General features: G+C 36.7%; 1 protein-coding gene across 1 annotated transcript in view; it reads right to left on the reverse strand.

Moving 5' to 3' along the window:
• LOC133173339 (hemicentin-1-like) overlaps positions 1-15,989 on the reverse strand; it is a 77,572-nt gene that overhangs the window by 20,167 nt on the left and 41,416 nt on the right. Inside the window, exons 28-46 of the mRNA XM_061308328.1 lie at positions 14,302-14,580; positions 13,304-13,582; positions 11,625-11,912; positions 11,142-11,320; positions 10,911-11,016; positions 8,745-9,026; positions 8,391-8,512; positions 8,086-8,236; positions 7,334-7,477; positions 7,108-7,236; positions 6,615-6,804; positions 5,936-6,018; positions 5,527-5,714; positions 5,038-5,119; positions 3,003-3,134; positions 1,637-1,768; positions 1,191-1,378; positions 816-897; positions 490-661 (exon numbers count right to left, since the gene is read on the reverse strand). Of these exons, the coding sequence (XP_061164312.1) occupies positions 490-661; positions 816-897; positions 1,191-1,378; positions 1,637-1,768; positions 3,003-3,134; positions 5,038-5,119; positions 5,527-5,714; positions 5,936-6,018; positions 6,615-6,804; positions 7,108-7,236; positions 7,334-7,477; positions 8,086-8,236; positions 8,391-8,512; positions 8,745-9,026; positions 10,911-11,016; positions 11,142-11,320; positions 11,625-11,912; positions 13,304-13,582; positions 14,302-14,580 (3,208 nt within the window). The remainder of the gene's footprint in view (positions 1-489; positions 662-815; positions 898-1,190; positions 1,379-1,636; positions 1,769-3,002; positions 3,135-5,037; positions 5,120-5,526; positions 5,715-5,935; positions 6,019-6,614; positions 6,805-7,107; positions 7,237-7,333; positions 7,478-8,085; positions 8,237-8,390; positions 8,513-8,744; positions 9,027-10,910; positions 11,017-11,141; positions 11,321-11,624; positions 11,913-13,303; positions 13,583-14,301; positions 14,581-15,989) is intronic.

A 15,989-nucleotide genomic window follows, 5' to 3' on the forward strand; every position in this document is an offset into this window, starting at 1 on the left:
TAAAGGACGCAAGAGAAACAATTAAAAAATACCTTTACATCATTTCTCATGTTTTGTAGTGAAATCAATGTACCGAAAATAAACTCTGAAAGTTCAAACCTCTAATAGAAATAGCTTAAATCACACTGATTATCATACATTAAGAGTAAGTTATCATTAAGTTGTTACTGAGGTGTCACCTGACTGATTACTTACCTCAGTAAGTTATACTATGTTGTTACTGAGGTGTCACCTGACTGATTAGTTACCTGAGTAAGTTATACTGGGGATTCCTAATTTTATGCAAGTATTTACACATGTATATCGGAAATGGCCCTTAGACTTCAAATCACGAGAACAATAATTCGCGAGTAGATGTTCAATCTAGATATTTTACATGCATTTCAGCACCATAAAAATAAAAGTAATTTTGCGAGTGGTGTTCTTGCAAAATTATGCAATAATTAATCAATTGCGTATATTTGGGAATCTACAGAACTTAGTTGTTACCTGAGTGAGTTGTTAGGTAGGATGGAGATTCTCTCCCCTTGGACGATGTCTTTCCAGCCTCGTAACCAGGAGATATCAGGAGTAGGCTCCCCTTCTGCCACACAATCCAGCACCACTGTGTCACCCAGGTTTATCCTCATGTTGGTGGGCTCTATCTTAAAACTTGGGGGTTCTACAATATTACACAATTCATTCTTCATATAATAGGTTGTATATAAACTGTAATCTGTTCCTCTTAAAAAGATTTTCTGAATTTCTTGTATTTTTTTTTATATTTGCTATACTATTTGGTCACTATATACTCTTAGAACAGGTTTGACCTTCACCTTGGACAGTTAACATGGCAACACCCTCTGATGTTCCTGCATCATTAGAGGCCACACATTTGTATTCTCCAGCATCTGAACTCTGTAAAAACAAATTGACCCAAGATTATCAGTATTTACAAGTGGAAAGTGGGTAAGATTTAAATGAACCCCTAGGAAATCTAATTGATTCCTCAGCACAAATTTTTTTGACATGAACTTTGATATATACATGTAGTAAGAAATGCCTTATAATTCTTATATATCAACCAATTAAAAATGCAAACTTGTCTTAAGACTTCAATACATCAATATGCAGAGTTGTAAATAACAGGGTTAATAGCCGAGTTGTAATTCTAGTATTAAATCAATGAGTTACTGTATCAGAATACACACTGTTGAGTCATAGATGACCAGAGATCCATTGCGTAGCTGTACAATTCGGTCACTGAGTTCTACCGGTCGGCCATTCTTCGTCCACCTGATGTCAGGATTGGGATCCCCTCCCACAGAGCAGGTAAGCATCACCTGGTCAGCTATACTGACCGTGGCTTCACTGTCTGGTACAGACACCTGGGGTGGCACTGAAAATCAAAATGCACTTAAAATCTTGTCTAAAGTTAAAAATACTGGGACAATATTTAAAATCTATTAATAGTAAATTCAATATTTTCTGGCATAAAGACCATAAACTGAGAAAAGACTAAAGTAAAAATATTGATTTTGAATATCTTGTTTTTAATTTATACCACATTAAAAAATTGCAAGTCTGTATAACATTCCAATACAAACATATGATCAGATATGAATGACCTATTCCATTATCTTATGAGCGTATTTACCTTTCATAAGGACTGGAGCTGAGGCTGTAGCAATCCCCGCTGGGTTCTCAGCGATACATGTATACATCCCAGCATCCTGTCTGAGGGCATGGTAGATATACAGGAAACTCCGCCCATTTATACTTGGTGAAGCTTTTTAATGACAAAACTTAAAACATAGGTAATCAGAGATTACAGAGCTCACCTCAACGAATGTTGTCTTTAAGTAAGGCAAAGTCCCACACTAAACTAATAATCTAGGAGTGTGCATCCCTAGATGCAACATTTATGCAATTTTGGTCTGATAGGGCTTGCAGTTACTTGGGAATAGACTTATCTGAAAACTTAAGACTAGTCACTCATCCAGAAAATGTAAGTCAAATCCAGCATCCGAAGCAAGTTTTGAGATTGTTCGTCCCTTGATGCATCATCCATGCAAGTTTGGTTCAGATAGGCCTTTTAGTTACTTGGAAATGACATCTGCTCCAAAAACTTTAACCTGGTCACTCATCCAGAAAATGTAAGTCAAATCCAGCATCCGAAGCAAGTCCAGTAGTGTGCATCCTTAGATGTATCATCCATGCAAGTTTAGTCAATATAGGGTTTATAGTTACTTGGAAATGAGATCTGCTCCAAAAACTTTAACCTGGTCACTCATCCGGAAAATGTAGGTCAGATTCAGCATCCGAAGCAAGTCCAGTAGTGTGCATCCTTAGATGTATCATCCATGCAAGTTTAATCAATATAGGGCTTATAGTTACTTGGAAATGAGATCTGCTCCAAAAACTTTAACCTGGTTACTCATCCGGAAAATATAGGTCAGATCCAGCATCCAAAGCAAGTCAAGTAGTGTACATTCTTAGATGTATCATCCATGCAAGTTTGGTCAATATAGGGCTTATAATTACTTGGAAATGAGATCTGCTCCAAAAACCTTAACCTGGTCACTCATCCAGAAAATATAGGTCAGATCCAGCATCCGAAGCAAGTCCAGTATTGTGCATCCTTAGATGTATCATCCAAGCAAGTTTGGTCAATATAGGGTTTATAGTTACTTGGAAATGAGACCTGCTCCAAAAACTTTAACCTGCTCCAAAAACTTTAACCTGCTCCAAAAACATTAACCTGGTCATTCTTTAGCTGAAATTGCAGCATCTGAAACCTTGACTGGTGCAATAAAACACACTAGAAGCATCCTCCATGCATCTCTGACTAATATAGGCCATAGAAGTACTTGAAAAGAAAACTGCTCCAAAAACCTTAACCCGGGACGCCAACCCGAGGGTATTACATAAGCTCCCCCAACTTCGTTGAGGTGAGCTAAAAATATAGATGTTGCTTCAGTATACTATATAAACATGAGAATATGTATAATTAGGTTGTTTACCTGGGACTGGTTTTCCATTTAGAGTCCATGTTATTGTGGGAACTGGAATTCCTGTGGCAGCACATGACAACACAATTCTGCTGTTCTGTATGACTTCCTGACTCCTGGGGGCCACGGTTATCTGGGGTGGATCTGACAAAACAACATTTTAGATCTGACATACAAGTAAAAAGTTTCAGACCCAAGCACTGTACATGAGTCTTGAAAATATTGGAATTTGGTGAAAATACTGGATATTGCTCATTAAAATATTGTACAATATACTGCACAAAATATCAACAACAAATATTTTGATTTTATAACTAAATTTCAGATCAACAAAAGCATACAGTGTTATTACTCATGGCAAGCAACTTTTGCTGCTTTTAGAATTTCATTCCACAACAATCCCCTGGTGAGCAATGTTGAATTTTGTAGACTGTCCAAAGTACAGTGTACCAAGCGAGTATCTGTCTCCAGTCAGTCAGAATAAATACAGTCAAAACTGCCATAGTGACCCACTGTATTAAGCGTCTCACTCGCATATGTGACCGTAAAAATCCCTCCCTAGACTTTTCCCTATATATTATACCTGTATTAAACAACTACCTGTCTGATGCGACCAGTGACCATGATTTTTGCGACCATTTTTAGTGATTTCAGGCAATTTTACCTTGATTTAACGACTTAATAATTTCCGATTCCTACTTCGATTTCGGTCGAACATGCTACGTTTTTTGGGCTCTAACATCTACATACACATGTTTATACCATTTAATAATAATATAGCAAGTCTTACATGTATACTAGGCTATCATGTAAAAAGAAAAAAAAAAGATTATTAAAAAATTTTCCACAGTTTTCATCATGTGTAAAGAAATCTTAATATTTTCAGATGTTCAAAATTTTCCAATTTTCAAAATTACTCATGGGTGGATCAAGCGCAAATTTTATTACCGAATATTACTATTGTTCCCCAATAATATACCCTACAATATGCAAGCATTTACAGTTGAGCAGTACTTATTGAAAATCAAAAATATACAATACATGATACAAGTGAGAATATACAATACATGATAAAAATATAAATTCCACATACTTTAATTGTATAATACTTTCAGCATTGTACACTTGATCACTGGTGACTGCGGAAAATAAGCAACCTGTACTTAGAGACCACCTGTCATATGTGACCTTTTTTCCTTTCTCCATTGAAAGGTCTCTTAATACAGGTTTGAGTGTATGTCATGGATTGATTTTGTGTCATTTTCATGAAGAGTTGGCTCTGATTCATGTCATTTTCTCTTTGTCATGTTTTCTACCACATGGGCTTGATATCGGAATGTAAACAATATTTATTAAAATAAGCAGGCCTATATAATTTCTTTAATTAATATTGCTTAATTTTCTGAAAATGGGGACAAATTTTCCTTTCCTGTGAATTTTGGTGTCCTGCAGACCATGATCCCCTGATTAGGGTAAAAAAAATGTGATATTTTGTGTACAGCCATGTATGATCTGAACTAATAAATTACACATAGAGTGAAATAATAAAAGCCACATTAGCTGAAAAAAAAATCTTTTGGCATTTCTTATCAATACTAATACACTTTCGTACGCTCGGTCTCTTGCCAGGGAGTCCAGTGAAAAAATGTTCATCCTCTGTCAATGCAACCTACACACATAGCCCCTGGCTAACCATGAACCCCTAGGAGAGGGCTGATAGATCCACCAACAGATGTATACAGTATCTGAGGAATCTATCTACACTCTCTGCATGTCCAAGGAAATCTTGGTTGACAATTTTGAATCAAAATTAATCAGACTGACCTTGAATACTGAGGCCCTTTTTAATGAGCTTCTGGCCCACTTTTACTTTGATCCCTGGGGCTCTTACTCATGGAATCTTTCATTTAAACTTGAACCCTTTCCTTGTTTAGAGTCTTAAGTTGACTTACATTGAACCTAAAGGACCTTGACCTACTTTAGAACCCAGAGGACCTCATTCATTGAGTCTCTAGTTGACCCTTGAACATTGAGAATCTTGACCTACCTTGAACCCTGAGGACTCTATCCATCGAGTCCCTCCCAGCTACATTAATGGCTGTACAGGTGTAACTTGCAGTGTCATCTTTCTGAAAAAGTTAAGTGACTTGACACAATGTTCCTTCCTAATTATATCAATGTTTAATAATGATAAATAACAGAGATCAGTTAAAAGTGGATATATCCTGTACTTTTGCAATCATAAAATATCAAGGGAGATATTTTCAGTAATCATGAACTTGTTTGGCATTTCAAATTTATGTGCAAACAATGGAGGATAATACAATTATAATATTATCATTATTATAATGATAATACAATAAGCAGATAAAACATATACAGTTGAACTTCGTTATCTCAAACATGGATATCTTGAATACCCTGTAATGTCAAAGTGAATTCCAAGCCCCAACCATTCTTTCTTTACGCATTTTAACCATTATTTAATTTCAAATATAAACCAATAAAATTTCCTCCTGCCCTGGGGAATACTTACATCCAGTGAGTTGATGACAAGTGTTCCAGAGTCCTCAATCACGTATTTACCACCTGACCTGACAAGTCGACCGTCCTTTAACCACGTAATGCTTGGTCGTGGTTCACCGGTTGTGTTACACGGTAACCTGGCTGTAGATCCCACCGTGGCCGTCAGTAGACGATGTCCCTCCTCAATCCGTGGTGGTACTAGACAAAGGAAAGGGATCAAAATTACGTATCATCTCCATAGAAACAATCTATCATCAGCTTATAAGGATTTATACAAGGAGCCTTCAAACTTAAGTCATGTTTTCAGATGTTATAGTAATACAGAAAATAGAGTTTCTAAAAGTTTTCCGTAAGATATTTCTGTATACTTTAAAATTTAGAAATTTTAAAACATTAGTTCTGTAAGTGACAATGTGTACCGTGTACAGTAAGGGTGATGCTGACATCATCAATGCCTGCTATGTTTGTGGCTACACATCTGTAGGTTCCAGTGTCTTCTGGTCTAAAAAAGATAAACTAAAGGTCGAGCCAAAGACCTGTAGAGTTTCTATAGTCCTCAATGTTGACATAACATGTAACTTGGCAGCAGACAGGGCTAAGATCTAATACCACCTTATTTAAGGGAAAATATGTACTACAACTTTACACTTAACTAAGAAGGGAACATGTTCATCTAAGTAACTGTTTTCTTCCTGACAAATTTGACTTTTTGTGAACCTGCTGCAGAAGCTTTATTATAATAGAATTCTTTAATTCATATATATTCCCATGTTAAATTTTGACCACTTTTAAATAATAAAAGACTTACTTGTGGCCCTATCCTACCTGCCAGGGGCCACAACTTGAACAAATTTGAATTTACACTCATCAAGGAAGCTTTCATATAACTTCTAATTTTCCTGACCAAGTGGTTCTTGAAAAACAGATTTAAAAAGAAATCACCAAATTTTCATCATTTCTTAATTACCTTCCCTTGAAATAAGTGTGCCCCATTGTATAAAATTATTTGAATCCCCTGAGCTAAAAATTAAATAAATGATTGTAGTAGCTAAGCCATCATACTCCAGGAGACTCCATTATCTATGGTTAAATTCTTACCTTGAGTAAGGGATCAGTAGCCAACCAGATCGTAATAACCTGTAATGGTAGCTACCAGAGAGTTTCTCTCCATCTTTCTCCCATGAGATCTGAGGTCTTGGTCTTCCATCAGCTCGGCAGGGTAACACGATGTTACGACCCTGCTGTATGGAGTACTGGGTCTGCGTCACACCTGTGATCTTGGGAGGAACTTTAACAAAGGCAAAAAAATTCAATTCAAAGCTTATTCTATAAAAGAAAGCTTACGTGAAAATTGGTCACTTTTAAATTCTTTGTATTTGAACCTATTCACCATAACCAGAAAAGGTTAAGCTTTAACACGTGGTAATATATGTAACAGGATCCTCTGTGAGACAAAAAGATAAAGAAATTGCAAACAAAGCCAACGCCTGTTCTTTATGTTTCCGTATTTCTACATTAATTAAGCTTTTTCTTCCCTAGTGAACTATGAGATTGCAAAATGACTAGAGGAAACAATTAACAAAGCACTGACTAAACATCCTGAGGTAGATTTGTGCCATGGCTGTTCCTGCGTTGTTACGTCCTATACAGATATACATTCCTGTATCCCTCTCATCCGTCCTCCTCAATAAAAGGGTCCCATTTGCCATTATGTAGTGATCTGAAGACACAAAATAATTTCAGCTGACAAAATGTAGAGCTTAAAGCAATTGATCCATGTTCTTTAAACAATTTGCTGTATAAATATCACCACATACCTGGACCCCCAGTTAGAATGGAGGTTCCCTTCTGCCACATGATGGTGGGTTCAGGGCTTCCTTCCATATTACAGGGAAGGTAAACATCATCTCCTAGAACAGCCTGCATACTTCTCTGGGTGTCTCCTACTATCTTAGGGGGGACTGTCGACAAGAAACAAATAAAAACTGAAGATTACTAGTACAGTGTACATATATAAAATACAAGGCTACTGTCTTGAAATATAAGCGATATTTGGGCGAGGGTAAGTAAACGTGATAGAGGGCGAGGCTTGCCGAGCCCTCTATCACGTTTTCGACCCTCGCCCAAATATCGCTTATATTTCAAGACAGTATCCATGTATTTTGTTTATCCTGCAATATATTTTTACATCAGACCTCCAAAACGAGCTATTTTCAACCGATTAAGGAACAACTCTGCAGTTGAAACTAAGACGCCACGGCAAAACCATTGCAATGTGTATGACGTCACAATGCTTTTAGAACGTTGGAATACATGCATGAGGCTTTATTAGGGCATTGACTGAATAAAGCTTTGGTTTATTAGGTTACCTTTATTAAGTCAATGCAAGGGGTAGTTGCAGGATAAAATTTAATCCCTCCCTCTTAAATGGATCATTTTATAGGGAAACATCTCTTAAGGTTCTATACTAAACATGCTTTTGAATCAACTTCTGATAATCTTAAAACCTAAAAATTTATACTCAAAATGCTCCCCTTTTGGTATTTCTTTAAATCTAATTACAAGTTACCTTGAACATCCAGAGTTATCTCCCTGCTGTCACTTCCTGCCTCATTGGAGGCAGTACATATATACTTCCCAGCATCCTCTAGTCTCACTGATATGAACTCTAGTGACCCACCCACTAACATTCTGTGTCTCAGTCCAGTGGTAGGAAACACCTACAGACAAAACCATAATGGCAATGTATACTTTACCCTCTCCTACATTCAGCATGGACTGTTACAAGATATTGGATCAGATCCTATCATGATAAAGTAACTTCTATATGTACAAAAGAGAAATCTTTAGGAGAACATATTGTGTACAACACACCTCATTGTTTTTCTGCCACTTGACCTGAGGTACAGGAAGTCCGATACTGGTACAGGAGAGGTCCACCCTGGTGTTCACAATCCCCACTACATGTGTGGGTCCTTCCTCAATGGAAGGAGGGACTGAAAAAAAATTCAGAATGTTACAACTGACCTATATGTTGAAGTTAAATGCAGAATCTAGTAATTTTTAAATGAATGCATAACTAAAGTGCTGAGCAACAGATCATATTCCATTTCCAATCCAAAACAGAGCATCAATAAAATGAAAGCCTTGTCTATGCCACAGGCGACCATCAAATGTCAAACGTCTAGATAACTGGACACACATGTATATAGGAGGAACCCTGAGTACCTTGTACAGACACAGAGAAATCCACTGAGGCATTTCCTGCTGGGTTAGTAACCAGACAAGTGTACTCCCCCTCATCCAGGAGCTGGGCATTAGTCAGCAGGAGTTGTCTTCCCTGGTCCCTAATCCTGACACTAGGGTTCCCATAGGCAGGAATAATCTGATGATGCCTCATCCATGTGACCTTTGGTGGGGGAATCCCCTCAGCTTCACAGTTCAGAGCCAGCTGCTGGTTTACAATCACTGACTTTTGCTGAAACTGGGAACCATTAATTCTGGGTGGAACTGAAAATAGTGATAACAAGAATACATAGTGTTATCTGATCTCTATGGGAACATCTACAGTTTTTAGCATAGCTAGGATTTAGCATGATTTCTCATGGAAATTCTTTTTTGATTTGAATTATAACTTCTTTTAAGAATATTTACTTCTTTAACTAATATGTTTTACAGTCAATAATCAAAAAGTAGTACATGGATGATTTCAGGTAAGAATATCCAGCTTTCAGTGGTATTTTGCTAAAAAATAAAAACTAATTGGTGATATTTGAAATTAAAACCCTTAATTTACTTATGTCTTGAATGCATTTCAGACTGATCTGAAGGAATAGGTGGCTATGATGGACTAGCTATAGTGGGGGAAAAGTTGTAAAATGAGTTATGTTCAATTCATTTTCTTCATTTTTTAAAAAACTAAAATATACCAGTATTACCTTGAACTTTATTCCATAAACCTTGAAATACGAGGGCCATTCAAAAATTACGTGGACTATGCTATTATTTACTTTTACTAACGTCAAATAGCAATGAAATTTTACAGAAACATATTTCTTAATGATTTTAGTAAAAGTTTGGAACAATTTTTTGATAATAATTAATTTCTCTTAAAATTATTGCTGTTTTCATATTGCTGATGGTGATGTACGGAGCATGGAGTAATATTTGAAAAACAAACTCACAGAACCCATAATTTTTCTCATTGATTTTCTATAATTCGCGATATTATTCGACAATTTTCTATAAAGATTCTTTATATTGTTACATTATTATGAATTAAAATTATTGACGTAATATTTCAATTATTAACAGAAATATTGCTATTTTTCTCCGATGTGTTCCCTATAAAAACAACTGCAAAAATGACGTCGAGTGATTCGACAAAGCAGAGCACATTTGTCATATCATGTGTAGAATATGGAAAATGCAAACAGAGACCCAAAATATACTTGATTAAACATGTAATAAATCAGCGATAAGCCAGACATCTGTCCACAAATAGCACAAGAAAATTTCAGATGGTAGGACATTATTAAAAACGGTTTGGGGGGGGGGGGGGGGGTTCGGAAGAAGATCATCGACAAAATCGTGATCTGGACTGTTACCATTTTAACGGCAACCGACGTCACAGAATATTTCAGAAGTAGATGCAGTTTTGGGGTTTAAGAACAAACAAGATTTAAAACAATTCTCTAGTTTTATAGTTCCCAAGCTGGTTTAGGAATGATATATTAATGTCTATTATGAGTGGATAGAGTGACACGAATTGTGTATCAAACAAAAAAGAGAACACTATTTGAGAAAATGAAATCGCATATTTTATATGATGCGACGTCGCAGATTTCACTTTAACTGCGCCATGATTTCTTGATAGGTCTGAAGTAATCACTCCAAATCGAATTGATATTTATTTACAATATATTGACATGAAATTTTGGTGACCACTAAAGTAAAGATTCTGTTAATAATATGTGTGACTTTTTGTGTGTTTTTGTCGTCAAATATTTTTTCTCTGCAACAAGTCCGCGTAATTTTTGAACGCCCCTCGTATTTAATCTATTTTAATCTTGAAGTTGTATTACTGTTAATATCTCAATCTCTGTAAAATTACAGGAATTCCATTACATCATCTTGTATTCCACTACATCACTTTGAAGTCTATAAAGTAACCTATAACACTGGCTTTATCCATATTACATTATCTCAAAACTTGATCATTTGACCTTGAACTCCATTATTTTATCTTGAACTCTATCACAAGTCTACCACATCATATTGATATGTATTACATTAATATCTCAAACATGATAACAATCACTTCACCTTGAACTCCATACACTACTTTGAACTCCAAACATAACCATGAACTCCAAATAACTTTGCACTCCATACCTTGAACTTGTACTCTATAGTATTTCTCTGTCAGCCCAGCCTGGTTCTCTGCCTGACATGTATATTTGGCTGCATCTGTTGTTCTGACAGCTAAAATCTGGAAAATCTGAAATCATCATGTATAAATATGTGCATAAACTGAAATCCTGTCATGAGGTAGACAATTATGTAAATTATTAAATCCCACCTTGAGGCTTGAGCCTCACCATGGATATAGGCATGTTAACCCACCTGTCCCCCCGAGAGGATTCTGATATGTGTGTTGTCTTCCATATTAAGAATATTCCCATCTTTAAGCCATGTGACCAGAGGTTCCGGAGTACCGCCCACCTCACAGTTCATGGTGACTGTCCCACCCTCTACCGCTACATGTAGCTCCTCCCCCTGAGATGTGGCAATGAATGGAGGCACTGCAACACAAAATCAACACAAAGTCAGATAAAGTGTCATCATTATTTATATCCTGGAACTACTGTAAACCAACTTTTATTTGCATGCGAGAAATATCCGCGAGTTTTGTGACATACTTTAACTCGTGAATATTAATCGCCGTGAACCATTTATTTTACTTAGTTTTCATAGAAAATATTTCCTCAGTCGCGAAAATTAGTCGTTGCAGATTGATTTCAAACTGACAAATCGCATATAAGAGATGACGTGAATAACAGTTGGTTTACAGTATTCAGAGTTAAATGTACATGTAACCTATCTCACCGTGAACCTGTAGATTGAACACTCTTTTTTCCTGGCCCGCTACATTAGTCACAGTGCATGTATACTTCCCAGCGTCCCTGCTCTGAGCATTAGAGATCTCCAGGACCTGGTCATTGCTGATGACCCGCATGTTCCTGTATGAGGTGTCCAGTAGGGGTACCCTGTTCTTCAGCCAAATGATGGATGGTTGGGGGATCCCCATCGCTGGACAGTTAATGTTGATGGTCTGATTCTGTATGGTCACTAACTCTGTATCCGAGGACACCTCAGTAAGGATGTGGGCGGGAACTGAAATAAGATTGACACTTGATGATGAACTATAAAGGGATTTATCTCCAGAAAAAACTAGAACTGTCTAAAATGGACAAATACCCCCCGCAGGGTTTTTCAGAGAATGTGCCAAGGCACTAATACTAGTATTTAATGGATGTAAGAGGTGTTCTCAATTTGTTTAAACATTTAGAGTGAAAATTTACCAGTAATTGCTCATTATATTTTTTTAATGAATGAAACTAAGGTGCAGCCTAATAAAACATCACTACTTATATTAACATTTTTTTTTTATTACATTGAAAAAATAAATTCTTCAAGAATTCCTCTATTGGAAAGTATGGATGATTAATTTATCATTTTTTTCTATAGTGACTATAGGTCAAGATCATGACACACCCTCAGGTCATAAGCAATCTTTGTGTGAAGTGGATTCACTCCCAACATTATTCTCCATAAGAAAGATAGAGCCGGACATGAATTATGAACTTTTTCTGTCAGTGACCTTGAACTTGCACAAATGACCTTGGGTCAAGGTAATGACACACCCTCAGGTCATAAGCAATCTTTGTGTAAAAAAACTCACCAAGTTTCTCCATAAGAAAGATATGGACCGGACACAAATTAAGAACTTTTTCTTTCAGTGACCTTGAACTTGCCCAAATGACCTTGGGTCAAGGTCATGACCCATCCTCATGTCATGAACAATCTTTGTGTAAAATGGGAACTCACCAAGTTTATACATAAGAAGATATGGACCAGACACGAATTCTGAATTTTTTCTTTCAGTGACCTTGAACTTGCCCAAATGACCTTGGGTCAAGGTCATGACACACCCTCAGCTCATAAGCAATCTTTGTGCAAAATGGGAACTCACCAAGTTTATCCATAAGAAAGATGTGGACTGGACACGAATTATGAACTTTTTCTTTCAGTGACCTTGAACTTGCCCAAATGACCTTGGGTCAAAGTCATCACACATCCTTATGTCATGAACAATCTTTGTGTATAGTAGTAGACTCTAATGTTCCTCAATAAGAAAGATATGGACCGGACACGTTTGCACAGACAGACGGATGGATGGACAAGGTGATTCCTATATACCCCCCCAAACTTCATTTGTGGGGGGGTATAAATATGATATTTCTAAACATGCTTAACTTGTGTAAAAACTTTCAAGTCCAGAAATTTTATTAAAAATTTTTATTTCTGGACTTTAAAAGTTTAATATCAAACACTTCATAATACAACATTAACTCTATCAAGAACAAATGTATGGGGAGTAAACTTATTGTTGATTGACATTTGTACATCATGCAGTTTTAAAATTAAAGTCCATGTTTCTTTTTAAAACCTGCAAAACATGAAACAAAGAATGCTGTATTAGGAAGTTTGTAATTTCCACCCACCTAAAACTTCTAACTGGAATATTTTGCGTAGTTCCCCTGCCTTGTTTTCAGCTATACATGTGTACACAGCTGAGTCTGCCACCTGAGCCTGATCAATGGTCAGTTGTTTGTTGTTGTTCAGTAAGTGGATTCTGTCTTTGGGGATCAGTGGACCATCATTGATTTTCCAGGTGACTGTTGGCTCCGGCACTCCAGACACTGGACATTCTATTATCACAGTTCGATTCCGGACCACCTTGGGGGTGTACACTACATTGGACTCATCAATGGATGGGGGAACTAGAGACAGGAAACAGAACAAGATGTAATCGTGCAGAACTAAGGTACTTATAGTGATTACTGATTTTAAAATAATTGATGAACTAAATATTTGCAGTGCAGCATCACATAATAAAATGCCACTAAATTAGGAAAGAATGAATAAATCAATTATATGGTTACACTTGGAATTGAAAGCGAGACCCCTGTATCACTAGTCAGGTGCTCTAACCACTGAGCAACCCAGGCCAATATCCATGGTCCATAAAGCCCAAACTACCACAGCTATCAAACCATCTACAGCTAAAAACAACTGTTGTTATCCTTTAACATAATCCTTTGTAACAGGAGAGGAGAAAAATGCAAGGGACCAGACTGTGATTCCAACCCAGGCCCTCTGAATCTCGAGACAAGTGCTCTACCATTCGAGCTACCTGGCCACTGGCCATCAAACCTGTCTGACTGCCATGCCACATTCTCCCCGCCTTAAAGGTCTTTGCCCCTAAAGACACCAACCCAGGCTCTTCCCTGGCAGGTCTTTCACCTGTCACTTCCAGGGCATGGCACGGCACCAAATGTAACGGGAGAGGAGAAAAATGCAGTGGACCAGACCTGGATTCTAACCTGGACCCCCTGAATCTCCAATCAGGTGCTCTACGAACTGAGCTATCTGGCCAAAGGTGATCAAACCCGTCTGACCGACACATACCTTCATATTGTACTAAATTATGAATTCTTACCCATGACCTCCAGTCTCATCTCTACACTGTCCTTTCCGGCAGGATTTACGGCAGAACATTTGAACATCCCAGTGTCGTTAATTGTGGTGTTGGTGATTTTCAGCTGTAGACCACCTGTCAGTAGCTCCATGCGTTTGTCCAGTACCAAAGGGGTGTCGTCTTTATACCATGTGATGTTAGGGGGAGGTAGTCCATGGGCGGGACAGTTCAGTACGGTGGTACGACCTTTTATGACCCCTGTATATTTCTCAAAGGATTCCTTGTCAATTACAGGAGGAACTGCATTAAATTAAAGCAAAAAATAAATAAAGATGGAAATCCTTCCAATTTCAATTATTTTGCAGGAATTTATGAAAAAAAGATGACCCCAAAATTATATCTTGTTCATTTCCAAAATAATTTTAACATTAATAATTAAATGATACACATTTCATTTAACCTGATAATGTTAAAGGACTTATCGCATGTTTCTAAATTATTTGAAATTAAAAGCGTAAAGCTTTCCTTATGACCACATTTCATAAATTTTGTGTTTTTACTGCGGATAAACCGCGGTAATTAACCAATTATTGACTCAAATGAAAACCCCTGAATTAAAAATCTAAGTTAATTAGATAGCGATCACGTGACCCTGTGACGTCAAAGGCGACAATGGCTGATCAGCTCTTCACGTAAATCTTACTAAAATATACGCGATACAACCTGAATTTTCTGCGTAATGGACGACCAAATCACTGATTTTATCGATATGAAATTTAATATCCAACCTTATATTTTAGAATTGTCAGCAAGAAATAATCTGAAAAATCCGTTAACATTGTAAAAATAGCAGCGGCGATAGCGAGGGAGACGCGGCGAAGACGAAGAAACTCGCCATCACAATACAATTTGATTTGTCATTCTATCACATGTATTAACTTATTTGATTCACAAATTTAATATTACATAGCTTTGTTATTCTTCGTTTTTACATAATATTAATTTATGCAAGTATGCTTTCATATGTTTAGTAAAGGATGGCGGTCTTGAAAAATAATTTTCCGATCACGAAACATTGCCGTAATCAGACCTACAGATTCTAAATGTTTGGAATAAAAAACGAAAATATCTCAAAATTCCTATACCTTAGAACTAGTTAATGTTTCTATAGTAATTGAAAATCACGTTAGGAATTAATTTTTTCAGCATTTTTCATAATTAAGCTGCATTTGTCGTTGATAACTTCGTAAATAGTGTGCAACTTCTCATCTCTCTATCACTGAATTGTCGCCTATGACGTCAGAGCAGTATTTCGCCGAAATCCGACTGAAATATGCATATTGCCGTATTTGATTTTCAGCTCTCAATATTTCTTAAAATATGCTTTCAACAACGTTTATTGTATTCAGAATTTTAATAAACAAGGTTGTAGATAATATTTTTCATAAAATTAAGATTTTTGAAAAATCATGCGATAAGTCCTTTAATGTATTATATTTAGCGTGTACGATATTTGGTGGAAATTGATTTTTGAAGTTAGCAAGTTATACACTACATTCCCCCATAATCTAATATATAGAATTGTGTATTACATTTCCCCAGTCTACTATAGCATTTTGTTCTACAATCCTCCATAGTCTACTATAGCACTGTGTACATTCCCCCATCATCTACTATAGCATTGTATACTACACTCCTACATTATCTAC

This window comes from Saccostrea echinata, unplaced genomic scaffold (genome assembly GCF_033153115.1).
Source record: "Saccostrea echinata isolate AGI-Se365-2 ecotype Australia unplaced genomic scaffold, CSIRO_AGI_Sech_v1 ptg000056l, whole genome shotgun sequence".
Classification (NCBI taxonomy): domain Eukaryota; kingdom Metazoa; phylum Mollusca; class Bivalvia; order Ostreida; family Ostreidae; genus Saccostrea; species Saccostrea echinata.